Source organism: Rhinolophus hipposideros (genome assembly GCF_964194185.1).
Source record: "Rhinolophus hipposideros genome assembly, chromosome: 17".
In the NCBI taxonomy this organism is placed as follows: Eukaryota; Metazoa; Chordata; class Mammalia; order Chiroptera; family Rhinolophidae; genus Rhinolophus; species Rhinolophus hipposideros.
Window position 1 is genome coordinate 42,306,264 of NC_138063.1, and position 20,267 is coordinate 42,326,530.

The window sequence follows — 20,267 nt, forward strand, 5'->3', positions numbered from 1 at the left end:
TTAATGTGTGTGTTTAAATATGCCTTTTTAACTGTGTCAGTGTTTTTCTATGTATATAGTTATTTATGTAGCTCTGTTTTTCCTCAAAATAGGATTTTACTTTACCAGTGTAAGCCATTGTATGCATGTGTGATTAATTATTTTTTGTATTTTAAAACATTTTCTATAACAGAATAGATGCATGCTGTTCTGTTGTGTGTATGTGCCATTGTTTTTTACTTCAGGTTGGAAATACTGAAATTGTGCTATGCATAAAGTAAGCTCTGAAGACTAAGGATGGTAAAATTATGGAGTGTTATATTTGATGAGAGGTGAATGAATGGTTACATCTTTATTTGTACCTTTTAAACATTTTAAAATATTTTTTTTTCTTTTAGGTTCTGTGTGATGTGTTAAGAGGATATTGTAAGGAATGATTTTATCAAGTTTTCATGAGTTATGGTGGCTGAAAGATCAGTTCTGTCATGTGGGAAAAGAACTGTAAGTAACCTCAAGTACAAACTGATTTTTAACTATCTGTGTTTACATAAGACAAGTTATAGATTATTCATAAGAATGTACTTGGGATACTTTTTTGTGTTAGCCTTAAGTATACAGACTAAATAATTCAAAAAGAGACGTTAGATTTTTTTTATAAATCAAGATTATTTCTGTGTAGTTAATACTATTACATTAACTGTAGTTAATACTAGTGCATTGCCATATTTTTTGGATTGTACAAAATTTAATTTTTATTTTTTTAAATTTTTCAGAAATGGCAGCACAAAAGGAAATCTACATTGATAGAGTATTTTATTAAACGGAAGAGGTTAGATAAGAACTTAAAACATACAGACTCAGCAAATAAGAAAAGAAACGTGTTAGCTATAAGACATGTTTCAAATGAATCAAAGTTCAATATTTGTAGACTTCAGAAGAAAAAAGTTTTCAAAAACATTGTCAAAACAGACAGGCAGTGATAAATAACTCCTCCAGTAATAGGGCCAGGCCTGAAAACCAATATTAATTGAAATATTAACAAAACAGATTGAACCTGAATTAAAATTTTTTCATGAAAAGTTATAAAAATATCAAATTAGAATTAAAATTTCCTCAAATTTCAGTTGCCTTGCTCAAAATAAAATATCTTTCAGCCTTCATGCCAGCTTTTCTCATATCCTAGGAATGACAGAAACCTTACTTGAAGCAAAATAGTATTTTTGTTAAAAATGTGTATCAGCATCAAAGTCGATTTTTAAGACCTGCTCCTCAGTAATAATACTGGACATTCAGCATTCGCACCTGCCAAGATACGAAAATCCTTTCAGAAACTATTCAGAAAGGAGGACCTGACTCAGGAATGATGTCCATTCAGGAGAAATCAAAAGAAAATTCTTCCAATGTTACTAAAAAAAATGATGATAAGAATTTAGAAGCACATATTCAAGGTTCTCAAAAGAATCTAGTGAAAAAATCAGGTCCAAAGGAAGCTATAAAATCACTGGTTAAATCTTCCAGTGAAAGTAAAATAAATCAGCCTGAATTAGGAACATGCATGAGTACAAGGTCAGCAAAAGCATCATCCAGTGATGAAAAAGCTAGTAAGTCCATTAATAAAAATACGATGACTGTGAAGGGACATTCACAACAAGAAAGTACAAAAAAGAAGAAATTATCTCAGAAAAAATCAGTGCATGAAACCCCTAAATCAAATGAACAGCTTAATCGGAGATCACAAAGACTACAACAGTTAACAGAGGTTTCAACAAGGTCTCTGCGTAGGAGAGAAATTCAGGGTCAAGTTCAAGCAGTTAAACAGAGTTTGCCACCAACAAGAAAAGAGTACTGTAGCAATACTCAAAGTAAATCTAATAAAGTTAAAACAAGTCAAAAACATGCAAAAAGAAAAGTATTGGACGTGAAGTCTGACTCTAAAGAGGATGAAAATCCAGTAATTAATGAAGTAATAAACTCCCCAAAAGGAAAAAAACGCAAAGTAGACCATCAGACAGCTTGTACTTATAGTTCTCAATGTGTAAAAGGATCTGAAAACTGTCTTCAGAAGAATACTAGAAAAGAGGAAACAAAATCTGTGCCTGTAACTTCTGAGATAAAAAGATCAAAAATGGTTACTTCAGTGGTCTCTAAGAAGAATGAGATGAAGTCAGTTCATTCACAAGTGAATACCAGTACAAAATCCCAAAAAAGTCCACAGCCATCAGTGCCTGAACAAAGTGTAGATAATGAACAAGCAGGAAAGAGCAAACGAGGTAGCATTCTCCAGCTCTGTGAAGAAATTGCTGGTGAAATTGAGTCAGATACTGTAGAGGTAAGAAAGGAATCTTCACAAATGCAAAGTGGGAAGGAGGAGAAACCTACAGAAATAAAATTGGAAGAAGTTGCTATTGAACAACCAATACTTCATTCAAAGGAAACAAATCAAGATGTTCAGTGTAATCGTTTCTTCCCCAGCAGAAAAACAAAGCCTGTGAAATGTATACTAAATGGAATAAACAGCTCAACTAGAAAGAATTCCAACTGGACTAAAATTAAACTCTCAAAATTTAACTCTGTGCAGCAAAATAAATCAAACTTTCAAGTTTCTCCTAAATTGGGCTTATTACGAACTAGTTTTTCACTACCAGCATTAGAAATGCCTCATCCAGTGACTCAGAGTACATATTTAGGGACAAAACCACATGATGATAAAAATACACTTTGCCAACAGGAAGAAATGAAAGAAATTAATTCTGAAGAAGTTAAAACTAATGATATTACAGTTGAAATTAATGAAAACACAAAAAGGGTTGCTGAAAATTATCATTTGGATAATCAGATAAAACCACCTCCTGATCCACCATTGGAGAACCAGATAAAAGATTCTTTTGAATCCACACCAAATAAGGTAATCTATTTTCATTATGTACAGTAGAAGTATCTGAGTACTTTCTGATAAAAAATAAGTGTTTACAACATATTTTATCTTAGGAATCACAAAAGGCTGAAGAGGCATTTATTAAGGTATCCTGTCAGTTGTTGGCAAGGGTTTTATTAACGCAGTCTTGTAGTGAGTGATAGAACTTACTGACTTCTTTAAATGACTCACATTTACATGAACGCCTCTCATTGTTTCCTCATTTTCACCCTTTGTTTTTATTTTATGTGACGCATAAACCTGAGCTGAATTTTAGCTTTTGTTTTTCATTTAATACACTGATATGTTTCATTTTTCTGTTAATTGTAACCACAGAAACTGTGTTTCATAGTGACTAAGATGTAGAACTTAAAGTTGGGCTCAATTCAGACCAAGCTGTTAAAATTAATTTCAGCTGGCACAAATCAACCTTTTTTGCACACTTGATAAAATTTAAAAATTAAGTATTTCAATTAGCAGGGATGCCTTTTGGTTTGCCACTTGAACAGATGGCACATAAAATGTCTGAAAGATATAAATAATTCAATCTTCAGTCTAAGAATAAAACCGTGGTGGTCAAGAATTTTTAAAATGGAAAAAGTAAATTGAAAAACAGAATCTAATAGCTGGAAGAAAGATTAATGAATTATCTGAGGAGGTAGTTTTGAAACATAAAAGCAACTAAGCCCATTTCTTCCAAGTTAAATCATTGGTAAAAATAACCAATACATAAAATTAATAAGCAGAAATTTTATATGCATAGCACCACGGAGCTCTCTAATACAGATTTAAAAAATTTTAATAATACAGATTTTAAAACTCATTTGTTTCAGTTATTTTAGTTTATAACAAGGAAACAGTAACAGAGCAATGTGATTTAGGTCATATATTTGGTGGCATAAATAGGATTAGAATCCAAGTGTCCTGATTCTCAGTCCAGCATTCCCTCTATAGCAACATACTCTGAGCATTAGAAGATGATTTGAGAAAAAAATTATGAGTAGAGAAATAAGTCATGTTATCTTAAAGTTTTGGGAGTGTGTTGAAGTTCTCTTTAGAAGCATTTTGGTCTAGGAGCAAATTTGAGTAAGGAGTCTGGGCTTTATGCCAGAAGCCATGAAAATATAGATCATTTACTCTCGTGGACTGAAAATCAGCGTGAACTTACAGGGAACAGACACCATATGGTACTTTTAGATTTTATTTTCTGTACAAATGGGAATGAAAGTATTAATTAGAAGATAATTATTTAAATAGTGATAGTAATTAGGAATAAGTAGTGAGTGGTAGTAGTATTGAGTTATAAGTGTGGCTGCTTGCAGAGATGGAGTGGCTTTCAACTCGGTGCGTTTTATCAGCAAACATAGCTTATACTCCAGGTACAGCTGGAGAGTGTATCTTCTAATTCCTCGCTGCAAACATACCTGTCAAAACTCAAAAGGCAGCTTGTGGAGAATATATTAAAGAATAAGAAATATAATTCATTTCTTTGGACTAAACTGTACAAGAACAGATGTTTATTTAGGTCACATTATTTTGACCTTCTTTATTATTGCTTTTACTAAAATGTGCTTTGGATTTACATAGTCCCTCTGTCTTGAGGAACATGATGAGAAACATTCCTCTGAAACTTGTGTTAAAAATTTTATTTACACTTGAAAATTCTTAATATTCAAACATTCAGAGTACTATACAAACTAACATTACACTAGTTTCTACTCAAATTTGACAAAAATTAACATTTTATTGAATTCACGTGTTTTAAAGTAAGAAAAGCACGTTATAAAGACCATACCTCCTCTTTCCATTCTCCTCTCTCCCGAGAATTAAATGTGTTCCTGAAGTTGGTGTGGATCTTTCCTGTTTTCATGATTTTACTGTGTGTGTGTGTGTGTGTGTGTGTGTGTATCCATATCCATAAAGGATATTTAGCATTGTTTGTGTTTTACATGTTTACATAAATGCTGACATAGTGTGTGTGAGTAGGAGAATGTAAAAACACAGCTTACATCATTTAAAAACTTTTTTATGGCTACCTGTAATGTTGCTCTTTTAATTATATGGTGTCAGTCTTAGTTGTCAGTCTAAATTAGCAGTGCTGAGAAATATGATTGATAAGGCAATGTGCCTTCTGTGAATTCTTTGGGCTAAATTATTTGGATTATATGAATTTTAAAGGTCAGTTGTGATTATTTGCACCAATTTACTTCCTCTTAATAGAGATAAATTAGTAATATATCACTGTGCTTGTTTTTAATTTTTCTGCTTTTTAATGACAAAATATTCATTTTTTTCAGAAATATATTAAAAAATAATGTTACATGTTCATTGTAAATTCAGTCACAATACAGATAGATGTATACATATACATGGAAAGTTATTTCCTTCCTTATTTCTATTTCTTTGAGTGCCAGTGTTGATGGAGATTGGAGTATTTTCTTTTGCTAGTCATTGAGTTTCTGCTTTGACAAGGTTCTGATTTAGGGGCTCTTAGGAATACGGAGATAAATGCTCTTAAGAGTTATAGGAAATGAATCAAAAACAATTCAAACTAGGAAGTGATAAGGGCATGAAAGAGGTAGCTATTAAATAGATGGAGAATTATTCCAAAGTTGGGGAAAGAGGATGGGGAAGCTTGGAGAAGGCTTCGTGGCAAAGGTTAATATTTAAGTAATGAGTTGAGTTTTTATGGGAAGAAAGGTGTTCCAGATCAGCACTATCCAGTATAAATATAATGTGAACCACATATATCATTAAAAATTTTCTGGTAGCCACTTTTAAAAAAAATAAACTGGTAAAATTAATATATTTTACGTAATCTGTCATAAAAATACTGTTATTTTAATGTGATCAATTTTTAAAATTGAGATATTTTACCTTTTTTTGTACTGCCTTAAAAATCCAGTGTGATTTACATTTATAACAAAGCAGTCATACTAACCACACTTTTTAAGTGTTCAGTAGTCAGATGTTGCAGTGGCTACTGTATGGGGCAGTGCAGGTTTAGATAGATAAAACTCAGAAAAAGTGTCAGGCAAATATGAAATACACTATGGGAGAGGTAAGTTTTTCAGTTTAGCATGAAGGGGAATAATGGGAACTGATGCAGACAGGGTAACTTATGGGGAGATCGTGCAGAGACTTTTATGGCATATCTAGGTGAATTACTCCAAATATGAAGTTATTACCTTAAATTTTCTTAGTATGCTAAAATTCACTGAAAGTGTATTGGGATAAGACCCAAAGATTGTTATATAAAAGCAAATATTAATAGTTTGAATTATGTTTTCAGAATTTCAGCTATTGTTTGGAATCTAAGCTTGAAAACAATCCAGTGGAAAATAACACTGCTGTTTCAACTCTGCTCAGTCAAGCAAAAGTTGATACCGGGGAGAGTAAATTTCCAGGTAACACTTTGAAAATATTATTTGGATTTCACAGTGTTTAGAGATATTTTTATCAGTATAACAGGAAACCATATGGGCTACCAGATAGGCCTGTTACATCCTTCTTAACTGCTTATGTTTTTCACATGTGTGATTATCACCATTATTTGGGAGAGAATTGCTTCTGTTTATTGGCTTGTTTAAAGTATTTAGGTCTGATTCTTTGACTTCCTACCAAAAGTTCTTTTGTTTATTTTAAATCTTTTGTTTGTCAGTTACTGTTTGGAGAAGGGTTACTTAATGTATTGCTTTAGTTAGTGGTAGCAACTTATTTCTCAAATATAAATAACTATTTGTGCTTTACCACTTCAGGTTCTTTAATCCTCAGTTACTCAATTTTTCATTTTAGTGATTCTGTCTTTGAATTAAAGATATAAATGCTGCAGTTTGTCCACTTATAGTATACAAAAATTTATTCTTGTAACCTTGTGAAAAAATTGTGGCAATAATATCATTTGAGCTGTTGGATGGGGATTTATCTATATCAGATGAAGCACATCAAAGGATATAGGAAAGAAATTCCTTATTTCTGTTATTTCTCTTTGCTAAAGGAAAGGTATACTTGGAGCAAAATATTGAGGTCAGATAATTTCTTCCAGGTTAAATGGGTATCATTTAACCTTTTCTTTTAGTGGGGGAAGGGGAAGTATAATACGAAAATGGGAAATGCATTTATGCATTAGAAAATAAAATGATTATTGCATTATTTATTAATGTGATTAAAACTCCAGAGACTACAGTTTTTTTTAAACAAAGATATTTTCATTTGTTTCCATTTAGAGATTGTATAATTAATTATGGTGGCATTTAAACTATTGTTCAGTGTTACTATTTATTGGTAAACTAAAGGCAAACTGTTAATCTGTCATTAGATCTCTTTGCTACTCTCTAGAGTCTTCTGCCTCTTATCTGAAAATCTAATTTCTAGAAAGAGGGCTCTAATTTTATCAAATGGTCTTTAATAAAAATAAAACATTTAGTGCATTGGGTTTTTTCTTTCTGTAAAATGATTTTCAACTGTTAGATGGAGAGCTAGTACAATGCTTAATGCATAACTCATCTTGATTAAATTACAGGTTCAGCTCCCAAACAGCTCAGTATACTCAATAACCAAACATCTAAGACCATTGATAACAGGTAAGGTATTAGTTTAATATAAATGTGAATATGACAACAGTTAAAAGATAAACTGGGGCATATTAAAAATTTTAAGAGTTTATTTGAGCAAAAATCAATTAGAATTGGGTGGCATTCAATCTAGTAGATAGGAAGGATCTGCGAGGAGCTGTACAAAATGAAAGACTTACAGGCTGAAGTGAGGGGGAACAAGGAAGTTATATTTGAAGAAAGGGCCGGTTAGTTATTTCAAAGTTACTTTCCTTTAGGGGATGGCAAGGGTCTGTCAGGCAAATTACTTAACTAGTGCTGATCAGGTGATTCCTGATTGACTGGTTTAAGATTCCATTGCTGAGAGAGCTGAAACTAATTAAGTTTTAGTTTGATGAATTGGGGCTTAGCATAAAGGACTCCATTTTGGGCCTGCCATTTTGTAATTAACCAGAATTGAAGGATTTTAACTTGTGAGTTTTGAGCTTGATGGATTTTTCCTAAAAAGTTGTGCCTAGTAGCTCTTAGTTTTTCACATAAAAAGTGATACTCACAGATTCTCTTTTCATTATATATTTTTTTCTATGCCTGTACATACTGTTTTATAGCTTTTGGTTTTTTTTACTTCATGTATTATGGGCATCTTTTTTACTTTCTTAGAACCTCATTGTTTTGAAATCTGCATTAGATTTCCTTGTGTGTATGTTCTCTTTAGTAGTTCTCCAGTTTATAGGCATTTTGGTTTTTCTAGTTTATTTCTATCAAAAAAAAGTCCTGTAAGAAATACAGATCTTTGCCCACTTGTGTGACTATATGTAGGATAAATTTCATAGCTATGGGACTTAACTAGTGTTGGTAAATTTCCTTCCAAAGTGGTTTTGTCTTTTTATTCTTTGAGCAAATGTTTGAGAAAGCTCCATTCCTCTAACCCCTCAAAATACTGGGTATTATAAACGTATAAACGTGTTTCAATTAGATTAAAAACTTTTTGTTCTGTCTTTAATGTCAGAATTAAATTAAATCTGACTTATTTTACCTTATAGATTACTGAAAACAGATTACAGATTAACTCAGATGCCTAACACTATGAAACTTATTCAAACTATAGTAGGTGCTGCAGTTTTTTTGTTGTTGTTGAAAATTAGTGTTCTTGGGTTTTCCACTCCTGATTTTTAAAACGTTAGTATTTTCCCCTTGGAGTTGAAATTTGTCAGTGTTGTATAGAAAATAAATTTGTTTTTTTTTTTCCTTCCAGTAATTTGAAGTGATATTGATCTATAAGATTTAATAGTATTTTGTTTTTTTAAAGGGAGACACCACCAAATCATTCTTGGCCTAAGTGTAATTCCCATTTGGAGATAACAATTCCAAAGGACTTGAAATTAAAAGAAGCAGAGAAAGCTGATGAAAAACAGTTGATTATAGTAAGCATACAACTTGATCTTCTTGATGAAGTGTTGTCATAAGCATCTTATTTATGCACATTGTTAAAGAATGAATTCATTTCTCTTTTCTAGAGAATCTTTTTTGTCACCATAAATGTTTATTATGAAAATATTCCTAATATTACAAATTTCTTCCCAAACTTACAAGTAGTGAGTCCATGGTAACAAATAATAAAAACTCAAATTTCCATACTTCAAGTGTTATTTATAACAGATTGATACTTTATTTTACATTCATTACTTTCTTAAATATGTCATTTAATCTATCTTAGTTGGTTTAAATATTAAAGTAACATGGAGCTTAATACATAAAATGATTTTAAATATCTATGTTTTAGTATACGTTATAATTTTAAAACTACATTTTATAGGAATATAAACCAGTAATTAATTGAAATAGAACGTTATAATTTTAAAACTACATTTTATAGGAATATAAACCAGTAATTAATTGAAATAGAACATAGGTACTTTACAGTTTTTGGTTGCAAGGTGGAAAAGGGAGAGAAATTTTGACTGATTAAAAATCTAATTTGATTGAGTGAACACAATACAAAAAAATGAAGGGACCCAATATAATCGAGATATTTGTTGTAGTTCCAGTCAACATCATCAATAGGTTTTTTTTTGGATTGGGTGATTGATTATAATTTTAATATGGGAGAATAACTTTGTAAGAATTGTCTAGAAATTTTTGAGAAGGATTAGTGAGGAAAAAAGTTGTTTTATAAAGTTTAGTAGTTTCTATTGTCAAATCAGTGTGATAGTGAAACAGAATTAGACAAGTAGAATCTAGAGCTATACTGTCCCAAACAGTAGCCACATGTGGCTTTGAACAATTGAAATGTGGCTGGGCAGAATAAGATATGTGCTAAGTGTAAATATGTATACTGCATTTCAAAGATGGTTACAAAAAAGGAATGTAAAGCTATCACTAATAGATTTTTAAAATTAATACATGTTGAAATTATAGTATTTGTGATATGTTTTGTTAAATATATTATAAAATTAATTTCACCTGTTTGCTTTTATGTTCTTTAATGTGGCTACTGGAAAATTTAAAATTACATTTCTGTTGGATAGGGCTGGTCAAGAATTGATGATGTTAATGATCATGATAGCAGTGAATACTTTTTGAATGTATTTTTCTATGTACTGCACTCGTGTTAACTAAGTTAAGCCTTATAAAGAAAAAAGCATGAGATAGGTACTACTCTATATCTCATTTATGGATGAGGAAACGGGCAGAAATGCTTACTCATTACTGTGAAAATGGCCTGCTTGAAAGGTATTTGTATACCAACATTCATTATTCACAATAGCCAAAAGGTGGAAGCAATGAAAGTATCCATCAGTGGATGAATGGATAAACAAAATATTGTGTATTTATATATACAGTGGAATATTATTCAGCCTTAAAAAGGAAGACACATGCTAAAATATAGTTGAACCTTGAGGACATTAAGCTAAGTGAAATAAGCCAATCACAAAAAGACAAATACTATATGATTCCACTTCTGTGAAATACCTAGAACAGTCAAATTCATAGAGACAGGCAGTATTAGGTTGGTGCAAAAATAATTGCGGTTTAAAAGGTTAAAAACAATTGCAAAAACCGTAGTTACTTTTGCACAGACCTAATAGAATGGTGGTTTCCATGAGCTGGGGAGGAAGGGGAATGGGGAGCTGTTTAATGGGCATAGGGTTTCAGTTTTGCAAAATGAAAAGAATTCTGGAGATTGGTTGCACAAGTGTGAATGTACTTTACTGAACTGTACACTTAAAAATGGTTAAGGTGATAAATATTATGTTGTATATGTATGTCTTAACCATGATTACAAATTGTTTTTTCTGCCTGACATAAATTTGCAGGTAACATTGTCAATAGTTTGAATCCTTTCGAATGAACTTCCCTTTACTTTTATATACAGTCTTTTAGTTACCATTTGAGTACTCTTTGCTATTTAACCCAGGCACTAAAGATCGTTCTTTTAGATCTTATTTTTTTCAGTGATTAGTTCACGCACAGTTTTAGAGCAGAAAGGACAGGATTATGTTTTTTTTAAATTTCTTCCCCCCACTTCTTTCTCCTCCTTCCCTTCTTCCGCCTCCCTCGCCCCCCACTCCAGTTCAAGCCATTTTTTTCTCAGTCTAGTTCTGTAGGACACAGCTCCCTGGCCCATGCTGGTATTATGACCCTTGCGGTTTATGCTGGCTACCGGGCGCTCCCGGGGTAGCCCATGGCAGCTCATGCCATCCTCCCGCCGCTCACAGCAGTCCAGCTCCAGGGAGAGCTGTTGTTCACAATTTTAGCTGTAGAGGGCGCAGCTCACTGGCTTATGTGGGAATCGAACTGGCTACCTTGGCGGTACGAGCATGGCGCTCCAACCATCTGAGCCACTGGGCTGGCCCCTAAATTCTTAAAATTAGATCATATTGTTGAAATTTTCTTGTCAAATAAGAACAAGAATGGGAAACATTTCATAAACAGTATAAGCATGAATTACTGGAGAACACGTGATTATAGTCAGTATTTGATACTTATTTAATATAAAGATAATAGGAAAAATCTAATTTTACCTTTTCTTAAAGAGTTTCTGGTGACATTAAAATATTCTTTAATATCTACAAACTAGAATGAAATCATTAAAGAGAACAGACTTTTAAGCCATTAAAAAGAGTCTGTAAAGCACTATTTTCTCTAAACTTTGGCAGTATAATTATTGCCAATAAAAATACATATTCTCATTTGTAGAGTATTTGCTGTTTGGGGCTTTAGGACTACGATTGTAGTGTTAAAGGTATTTTTCAGTTCCTGTCAATTGTTTTTTTTTGTTTCCAGCACAATGTATATTTTAATCAAAACCTGCGAGCAACTAGTTTAGCTTAATTTAGAAAACTAACAGCCTAACAAGCAAAGCCAATTCTTAGCAATCCATTCCTAAATGAGTTTTAAAAATAAACATGTATCCCTAATCGATAACTTTCCATTTTCTAAATTCTAGGACAATAAACCATTATGCTGGTGAAATAATTTTATGAAATTAAGGATCTGGATACAGATCCCCTTAAAACCTATCTAAGGCATGTGCTTTCTTGTAGTCTTTGTGTCCCTCCACCAGGGGTGAGCAGACCTCAGTCTATGTCACTTCCTGATGTGTTCCTCACTCAAAGACACTTTTTTCCTTACTCTCCTAGTTCCTCTCTCCCATTTCAAGAACAACTAGACAGGTTAAATTAACCTAACACTCACAGATACCTTAATCCCTTTTTCCATATAGCTATGCAAACTGGGGAGGCAGAGGATACAGATACAAAAGACACCCAAGTTAAGGCATATAGATAAGTTTTCTCCCCCATGAAAAGACAATGTGGCACTCTACACTTGAATATGTGGTAAAAGCAGTTATATGTACTATGACATACAACCCCCACTCTAGCTGGCAACATATATACTCAACATGCTACATACAGTATAATTTCCATTTTATTTTATTCCCCAGAGAATATTTCTTCAGTCCTTAAGGGTTTACCTCCTTACATGGGCTTTGGCAGAGGTAATGGGGTAGCACCCACAGGTCTAAATCGGGGTGGGGGTATTTGGTCCTTCTGGGCTTCACGGGAACAGTTCCTGACTACCACGCTGTGAATGGCACAACTCACACAGTAATGTTTCACATACAGCTTGGGAAGCACATACGCATCAAAGACACTCGCTTCAGATAATGGCTGAACAAATATGTTTTTGTTTCCAACACAATGTATACTTTAATCAAAACCTACGCGCAACTAGTTTGTTTTGAATGATGATCTTAATGGCCTTTTCCTTGGGCATACATTGGGCGCAGTTGGTGCAACGAGTCAGCTGCACGTGGCCATGGCCCTTTTTGGCTTGACCATTGTTCCTTCTTTTCTTGGTCATCTTGGAAATGAGGACCCAAGAGAGCCTTTCAATTGTTATTAAATGCTAGTTATCATATTACTAAAATGAAAACAATTGTTAATAAAATTGCACACAGATTTTTAAGATTAACATCTTCACTTTTGTAATCAACATTGAATGTTGTTATAGGTTAAACACTTCTAACTTTATGTTCACATTATAACTTTAGAGGCTAATGTTCTGAAATTATTCTTTTGGGAGAAAAAAAACCCTCTTGTTTGTTGTTTACAAATAGGATGCAGGACAGAAAAGATTTGGAGCAGTTTCCTGTAATGTTTGTGGCATGCTTTACACAGCTTCAAATCCAGAAGATGAAACACAGCATCTGCTCTTCCACAACCAGTTTATAAGTGCTGTAAAATATGTGGTAAGTGGAATTCATGACTTCTAAAATGCAGAATCAGGTAATTAGGTCAGGATCTTAAAGAGGTGAACTGCTAAATTTAAGTCATTGAAACATTTCTGCTTTTAGGAAACGATAATATGTATGTATGTATGTATGTGTGTACACACAACACACACACACACACACACACACAAACAGCTTTGTAGTATATATACTGGCTTTTTAAAAACAAAGCCAAACATAAAACCGGCTAATTTGGCTGGTTTATGTTGTGGGATTATTTATTTAAATTACATTTTTAAAGTAGTTATTGCATCTCTTCTCATCTAACAAGTAATGCTGTTCAACTTGAGTATATTTGAAGTCTCCTTTAATTTTAATAATTATGAGCTATTTAATAAGTGTTTAATATTCAGATAGCTTGGCACTTTTTATTTGGGGGTTGATAGTGATATATGTATATTATACCACCAAATAGATGATGTTGTTGTTTTTTTTTACTTTGTTATCATGAGTTTTTCTTTATAAAATTAAAAAAGAAAAATTCTTGAAGGTGAAGACCTCAGAATTTGTAGAATACTAGGTAAAAGAATTCCACAAAGTAAATGTTTTAGTGTATATATTTTTAATGTATGTACATTTGAGGCATAATGGGTATTGTTTAATATTTGTTTCTGGAAATAGCAAAATTTTAAATAATTTTGAACCATTTTAGATATCTTGTGAAAAATAGTAATTTACTGTAATTGCTGTTTACCCATATCTGAAATGGAATCAATTTTTATTCTATACATGTTACCTTCAGTACTGTACACTCACATAATAAGACCTCCAGGATATCTGAACTGAGATCACCAATTCATTTCATATAGGCTTTTATACAAGCACCAGTTGTTGGATTAAAGATCTTTATTGGCTTCAGTTAAAGTTACAATCTTACCTTCGGTTGAAGGGTTCATATTCATTGTTTCATTTATCCAGTTACTTCTACCTAAGATAGGTGGGGTTTTCTTTTTGTGGTTCCCTACTGTAGTAACCCTTTATATTCTTTATTTCGTCTGCCTTTTCCACACACACACACTCCTACCACTTAACTAAATAAAACATTAGGTATGTGGACATAGAATATCTATAGCTTAGATGTTGATTTATCATTCGAAATTTGTACTTTTCCAATTTGACTACATTAATGTCCTTACAACTTGAAAAGAAAAATAGTTCTATCAGGTACCTAAATTATAGAATACTTCTGGGGCAAAATTATTTCAGTTTATTTTACATACATGAATCTGGTAGAAGTTAGTTTAAATGAGTTCTCAGTTTACATTATATGATTCTTGTCATCAGTTTCCTAAAACTATAAAGAGATTAGGTTTAAATGGCTTGATTCTTCACCTTAAAGGACATTCTTAATTTCTGAGAGAAACAGTAAAGAAATCAGTCAGGAAATATGTCCTCTGCTCTCCACAGTACCAAGAGAAGTTGGCTTATGGAACAAGGTGGAGTCATCACCTACTAAACAAATTGCAGCTCTTGCAAAACTAAAGCTGTGTAGTAACTTAGGGAAGATTGATTTTTGCCCCACCCTCCCTACTCCCCCCCTTTCCCCTTGATGGGACAGAGCTATTGGTTTTTTAAAATTTATTTTTGAAATAAGCTCATGAGAAGGAATTGAGTTTAGCAGTTGGTCATCCTTTGCTAACACTGAGGTCAGTATTCTTATCTTTTGCTGTTTTGAAATGTAGTCTAAGGTAGAAACTCCTCCAAAACATTGTAGCATTGTTTTTAGTGTATGGAGGGAAGGAAAAAAACATACCTATATTAAAGATGTTCTGCTGTGATCACAACTATGGATTTTAGGCTGTGACATTAAACATTTATTGGGCACCTAGTATTGTGCCTTTGCATTCAGCACTCTTTTTTTTTTCTTTTTTATTGAGGTACAGTTGAGTATGAAGCACTTTCTTTTTTCTTTCTTTTTTTTATTGGGTAATGTTGGGGAACAGTGTTTTTCCAGGACCCATCAGCTCCAAGTTGTCCTCAGTCTAGTTCTGGAGGGCATAACTCAGCTCCAAGTTCAGTTGCCGTTTTCAGTCTTTAGTTGCAGGGGGTGCAGCTCACCATCCCATATGGGAATTGAACCTGCAACCTTGTTGTTGAGAACTTGCGCTCTAAGCAACTGAGCTATCGGGTGGCCCCTCAGGAAGCTCAGTGGCAGCTCATTGTCTTCAGTCTAGTTGTGGAGGGCGCAGCTCACCAGCCCATGTGAGAATTGAACTGGCAACCCTGTTGTTCAGAGCTCGCGCTCTAACCACCTGAGCCATCTGGCCGCCTCTGAAGCACTTTTTAAGTGTTTGACAAAACATCTAATTTTTTTAATGCCAATTTTATCTGTTGTGTATGTTTCTCGGAGAGAAGCACATAGAAAAGAAGTCATTTGGTCTCTGGCTTTAATTCATTTTAAATAGACAGTGTTCAGGGACTGGAAATAAAGTTTTGTTCTATTTAAGACTATTTAAAAGTAGAATAAATTTCAATATATGGTGATGGAAAGAGAGAACTGACTCTGGGTGGTGAACACACAGTGTGATATATAGATCATTTATTACACCTGAAATCTGTAACTTTACTAGCAATTGTCACCCCAATAAACTTTAATATAAAAAAAGATAGAATAAATTAGAACAATGAGTTTTACTTTTTAAGTTTTAATCAAATATTCTCTAGAAAATAAGCAGCTTTTCCTTATGGTAAAAATTTTCCCTTAGTAATAACCAATGACAGTTAAAAATGGCTAAAGACCTGTTTTCAAAAGATGTAAATAGTATTTAAATTATATAGTCATGATAGAAATTGATGCCCATAGAACCCATTTTGACTGACTAAATATTTTCTTTTTCTTATCCTCTTTGGTTTGTACTGGGGGAGAGAGTGAAGGTGCTCTCTTTCTTTATTCCTTCACTTTACCCCATCTGCCTCATTGACATTATTTGAGGAAATGCATTTTATCTGACTTATTAGAAACTATTTAGGAAGGAGCCTCTTAATGCTTCAGGGGGAGCCTGTACTCTGAGTTAGATCTGGGAACACTTCAGTTTTTGTTCATGCACTAAGGTACTGTTTCCGAAAGGTGTGAAGAGAAATCCCCCTTAGAACACTGAGCCATGTTGCCAGGCCAGGAACCTCTCCAGAACTAAGCTGTATTTTGAGCTCCCCCTCTCTTCTGCTTTCTCCCTTCACCCCCACTCCGGTGCAAGCCGTTGTTTCTCAGTCTAGTTGTGGAGGACACAGCTCCCTGGCCCGTGCTGGTATTAGGAGCCTTGCGCTCCCCCCTCCCCTGGCTGAGGCAGTCGGTAGCTGGTCATCGGTGGACCGCTCACAGCAGCTCACAGCAGCTCTAGCCACTGTGGGCAACACGCAGCAGCCCCGCTCCAGGGAGAGCTGTTGTTCACAATCTTAGCTGTGGAGGGCGCAGCTCACTGGCCCATGTGAGAATCAAGCTAGCGACCTAGGTGTTAGGAGCATGGCGCTCCAACCACCTGAGCCACTGGGTAAACCCCTATTTTGAGCTTTTAGTAATACAGGAGAGGAGTACTGTTTGGGTTGTTTGCAGAGAAGCTCCTAACTTAGTCCTTTTTTCCTCTATCCTTTCTTATCTCCTTTGAAATAACATCTGATAGCTCTGTGGAGGGCCCTACTCTCAGGGTATATGATATGCCCTTGCCTTCAAGTTTAGGAACAAAGCCTGAAAGAAATGAAAAGTTAATTAACAATAAAAGATTAAGTAACTATTAAAGCAATAAATCAGTATTAACTATTAAATCATAAATTAGCTTTGCAATTTTGAAGTGATAATTGCTAGCGCAGTGATCAGAAGAGGGGGTTTGTTTTCATGGGTGAAGAAGAGTTACGATTTGATTTTTTAAAAATTGGACATAAGATGGTCACGTATGCTTGATAGCATTGTATAACTAATGAGAAAGCTTAACATCCTGTGGGGAATAATGAGATCTTTTTTTACTGAATCAGGTTTTTGTAGGTAATAAGACTAGAAGAATGAATTAAATCAGATTGTGATATTTTGATTTTGAATGCCATGTGAACTTTTTTCTGTTTTAGATGTTGAAGAATTTTGAACATTGTGAATCATATAGTTAAGTTTAAATAATGTTGAAATAATATTTTGGTGGCGTATAAGGAGAGAATGTTGAAATAATATTTTGGTGGCGTGTAAGGAGAGAATGTATGAGGTGTTTGTAATACTTAGTTACTCATGGCATTGGTAGAAATGGGGAAAATATTTATGACAAGGAAAATTTTTTTTCTTTTTATTATTATTTTTTTAATTTTAATTTATTAGCTTCAGGTGTACAAGACAAGGTAATACTTAGACGTTCATCATTTATATCCCTCACACTGTGAACCCCCCTCCCCCATCCACTATCCCTCCGACCTCACACCGAGCCATCACATTATATATATGTAAAATTATAGTTGGCATTCATTAATGTTTAGCTTCTGGTGTACAATGCCATGATCAGGCATCCACAGTATCCCTGAGGTGGTCTCCCAAATAGGACGCCTGTCCATCGGATACCCAACAAAATCTTTACAACATTATTGAATACGTTCCCCAAATTAATTTTCAAAAAATCCTGAGGCCATCTTGTGGTTACCAGCTGCTTCCTAATCCCTTCACCTTCCCCTTATCCTCCCCCCCACCCCTGCCCATCTAACAACTCTCGGTTTTTTCTTTTTGTCCCCAAAACTGTTTCTGATTAGTTCATTCACATATTCTTTTCTTTAGATTCCGCATATAAGTGAGATCATATGGTACTTGTCTTTCTCTTTCTGATTTATTTCACTTAACATAATGTTCTCTAGATCCATCCATATTGTTGCAAATGATAAGATTTCTTTTTTCTTTATGGCTGCGTAGTACTCCATTGTATAAATGTACCACAGCTTCTTAATCCAGTCATCGACCGATGGTCATTTCGGTTGTTTCCATATCTTGGCTGTTGTGTAAAGTGCTGCAATAAACATAGGAGTGCATACAGATTTTTGAATTGGAGTTTTGGATTTCTCCGGGTAGATGCCTAGGAGTGGAATTACTGGATCATAGGGTAGTTCCATTTTCAGATTCCTGAGATACCTCCATACTTTTTTCCATAGTGGCTGCACTAATCTGCAATCCCACCAACAGTGCACTAGCATTCCCTTTTCTCCACATCCGCGCCAGCATTTGTTGTTTGTTGGTTTATTGATGATAGCCATTTTGACTGGGGTGAGGTGGTATCTCATTGTGGTTTTTATTTGCATTTCTCTGATGGTTAGTGAGGTTGAGCATTTCTTCATATGTCTTCTTGCCTTCTGTATGTCCTTTTTAGAAAAATGTCTCCTCAAGTCCTCTGCCCATTTTTTAATTGGGTTGTTTGTTTTTTTGGAGTTAAGTTTTTTATAGATTTGACAAGGAAAATTTTGAAGAAAGATTTGATAGAACCCTCATTGGCTACAGAGTTGCACTATCCAGTATAGTAACACTAAACATAGTGCTGTTCCTGTTACACTAGTCAGTGCTCAATAGTCACATTACTAGATGTGGCTGCTGTATTACTGTAGATGTAGAACGTTTTTGTTGTCACAGAGAGTTCTTTTGCACAGTGCTGCGACAAAGCTGACTGAGGGAACCTGTGATCCAATAATCCTTAATTTCTTTTCTGTGAAATTTGGATACAGATGAATTTACTTCTGTAGACTTTTTGTATCTTCCTTTTGAAGATGATTAGGAAAAAGAGGAAACTGAGTATTAAAGAAAAGAGAAGTAAATAGTAGAGCAGGAATAGAGATTTAAAGTCTTGAGCATGGAAAGGAATCAAGCAAAACAGCCTTGGCCCTTAGAACTGTATTTTGGCATCATTGGGGAATAGGGAGCTGGTATTTTTGTAGGAGGGACTCAGAGCCAGGTCAGAGAATTTGGTCTGAGTTGCATTGAGTTTCCCAGCTTAAAGGTAAGGCTGTGATAACCTGTTGAAAGTAGAGAAATAGTCTTTAGAAACAGATAAGAATTTGTTGCATAAAAATTACCAAACATTTGATATTTCAAGTTTTTGTTTCTGTCTTCCCTGACCCTCATTTTCCTTTTTCTGCTTCATTATGTCTTAAAGACTTAGAATATTTTGGTATTTAAATATAGGATGAGAGCAGCACTTCCAAATCTTAATCAGAAAGTAATTCTGTTTTGAGATGGGGGGAGCCATATAATGGATAAAAAAATGCATTTGGAATAAATATTACATGCACCAATTTTTATATTTTATTTTTTTATCTGTTTTTATTGGTTTTATTAAAGTCTGATATTTAGAAAGGACTTTTACAAAATGTGTAAAGTTTATAGAATACAGCTAATATATAATTTTTAACATAATTTCCAGTGGAATTATGTAAGACCAGAGTATATTCTTTCATTTACTTATGCCAACTATTTTTTAAAAATATTTTTTTGACAAAACAATTATTCTAGGTATACAACATTTTTATTCTTTTTAAACTTTTATTTATTTTAAGCGTGTTTTTCCAGGACCCATCAGCTCCAAGTCAAGTCGTTGTTTCAGTCTAGTTATGGAGGGTGCAGTTCATAGTGGCCCATGAGGGGATTGAACCGGCAACCTTGATGTTCTAACCAACTGAGCCAATAGTAGGCCGCCCCTACATTTTTAGAAAAAGTTCACAAACTCTTGGAGGGAAATCCTGTAACGTTATCTAGTGGCAAATAACCTTTCCAATCTGTTTTCTCTTTTTTTCCTATACTCATTTTTTATCGCAAGCTGAAAACTTCAGAGTAAGCTTTCAGTTTTCTTTTTACTACACTCCTTATACTCAATTCATTAGTAAATCTCACCTTCAAATTAGATTTCAAGCCCTCCTATTTTTGTCATGTCCACTGCTACCGCTCCGATCCAAGCTGCCATCATTTCTTGCTTGGACCGTTTGTGTAATGCTCTCCTAACTGATGTCCCAGCTTCCATGTTTCCCTACAGCCCTTCTCCACATTTTCCACAGCAGTCTTTTAAAAACTTAAATCAGA

At 34.0% G+C, this 20,267-nt stretch overlaps 1 protein-coding gene and 1 pseudogene across 4 annotated transcripts in view; one reads left to right on the forward strand and one right to left on the reverse strand.

Moving 5' to 3' along the window:
* ESCO1 (establishment of sister chromatid cohesion N-acetyltransferase 1) overlaps positions 1–20,267 on the forward strand; it is a 55,973-nt gene that overhangs the window by 11,476 nt on the left and 24,230 nt on the right. For 2 of the 3 annotated variants that reach the window (XR_013995294.1, XM_081078879.1), the window contains exons 3-8: positions 378–480; positions 753–2,884; positions 6,186–6,300; positions 7,416–7,476; positions 8,756–8,870; positions 13,070–13,201. Coding sequence is in view for 2 of the 3 variants with exons in the window: in XM_081078879.1 (XP_080935005.1) it covers positions 1,340–2,884; positions 6,186–6,300; positions 7,416–7,476; positions 8,756–8,870; positions 13,070–13,201 (1,968 nt within the window). In the remaining variant the exon portion in view is untranslated. Of the gene's footprint in view, positions 1–362; positions 481–752; positions 2,885–6,185; positions 6,301–7,415; positions 7,477–8,755; positions 8,871–13,069; positions 13,202–20,267 lie in introns of those variants that run through there. The other variant, XM_081078880.1, reaches the window with a different exon arrangement.
* Positions 12,429–12,813, reverse strand: LOC308510037 (small ribosomal subunit protein eS26-like; annotated as a pseudogene). Its single transcript has 2 exons — positions 12,659–12,813; positions 12,429–12,620 (listed from the first exon to the last, which is right to left on the reverse strand). The product of its transcript is annotated as a small ribosomal subunit protein eS26-like (transcript).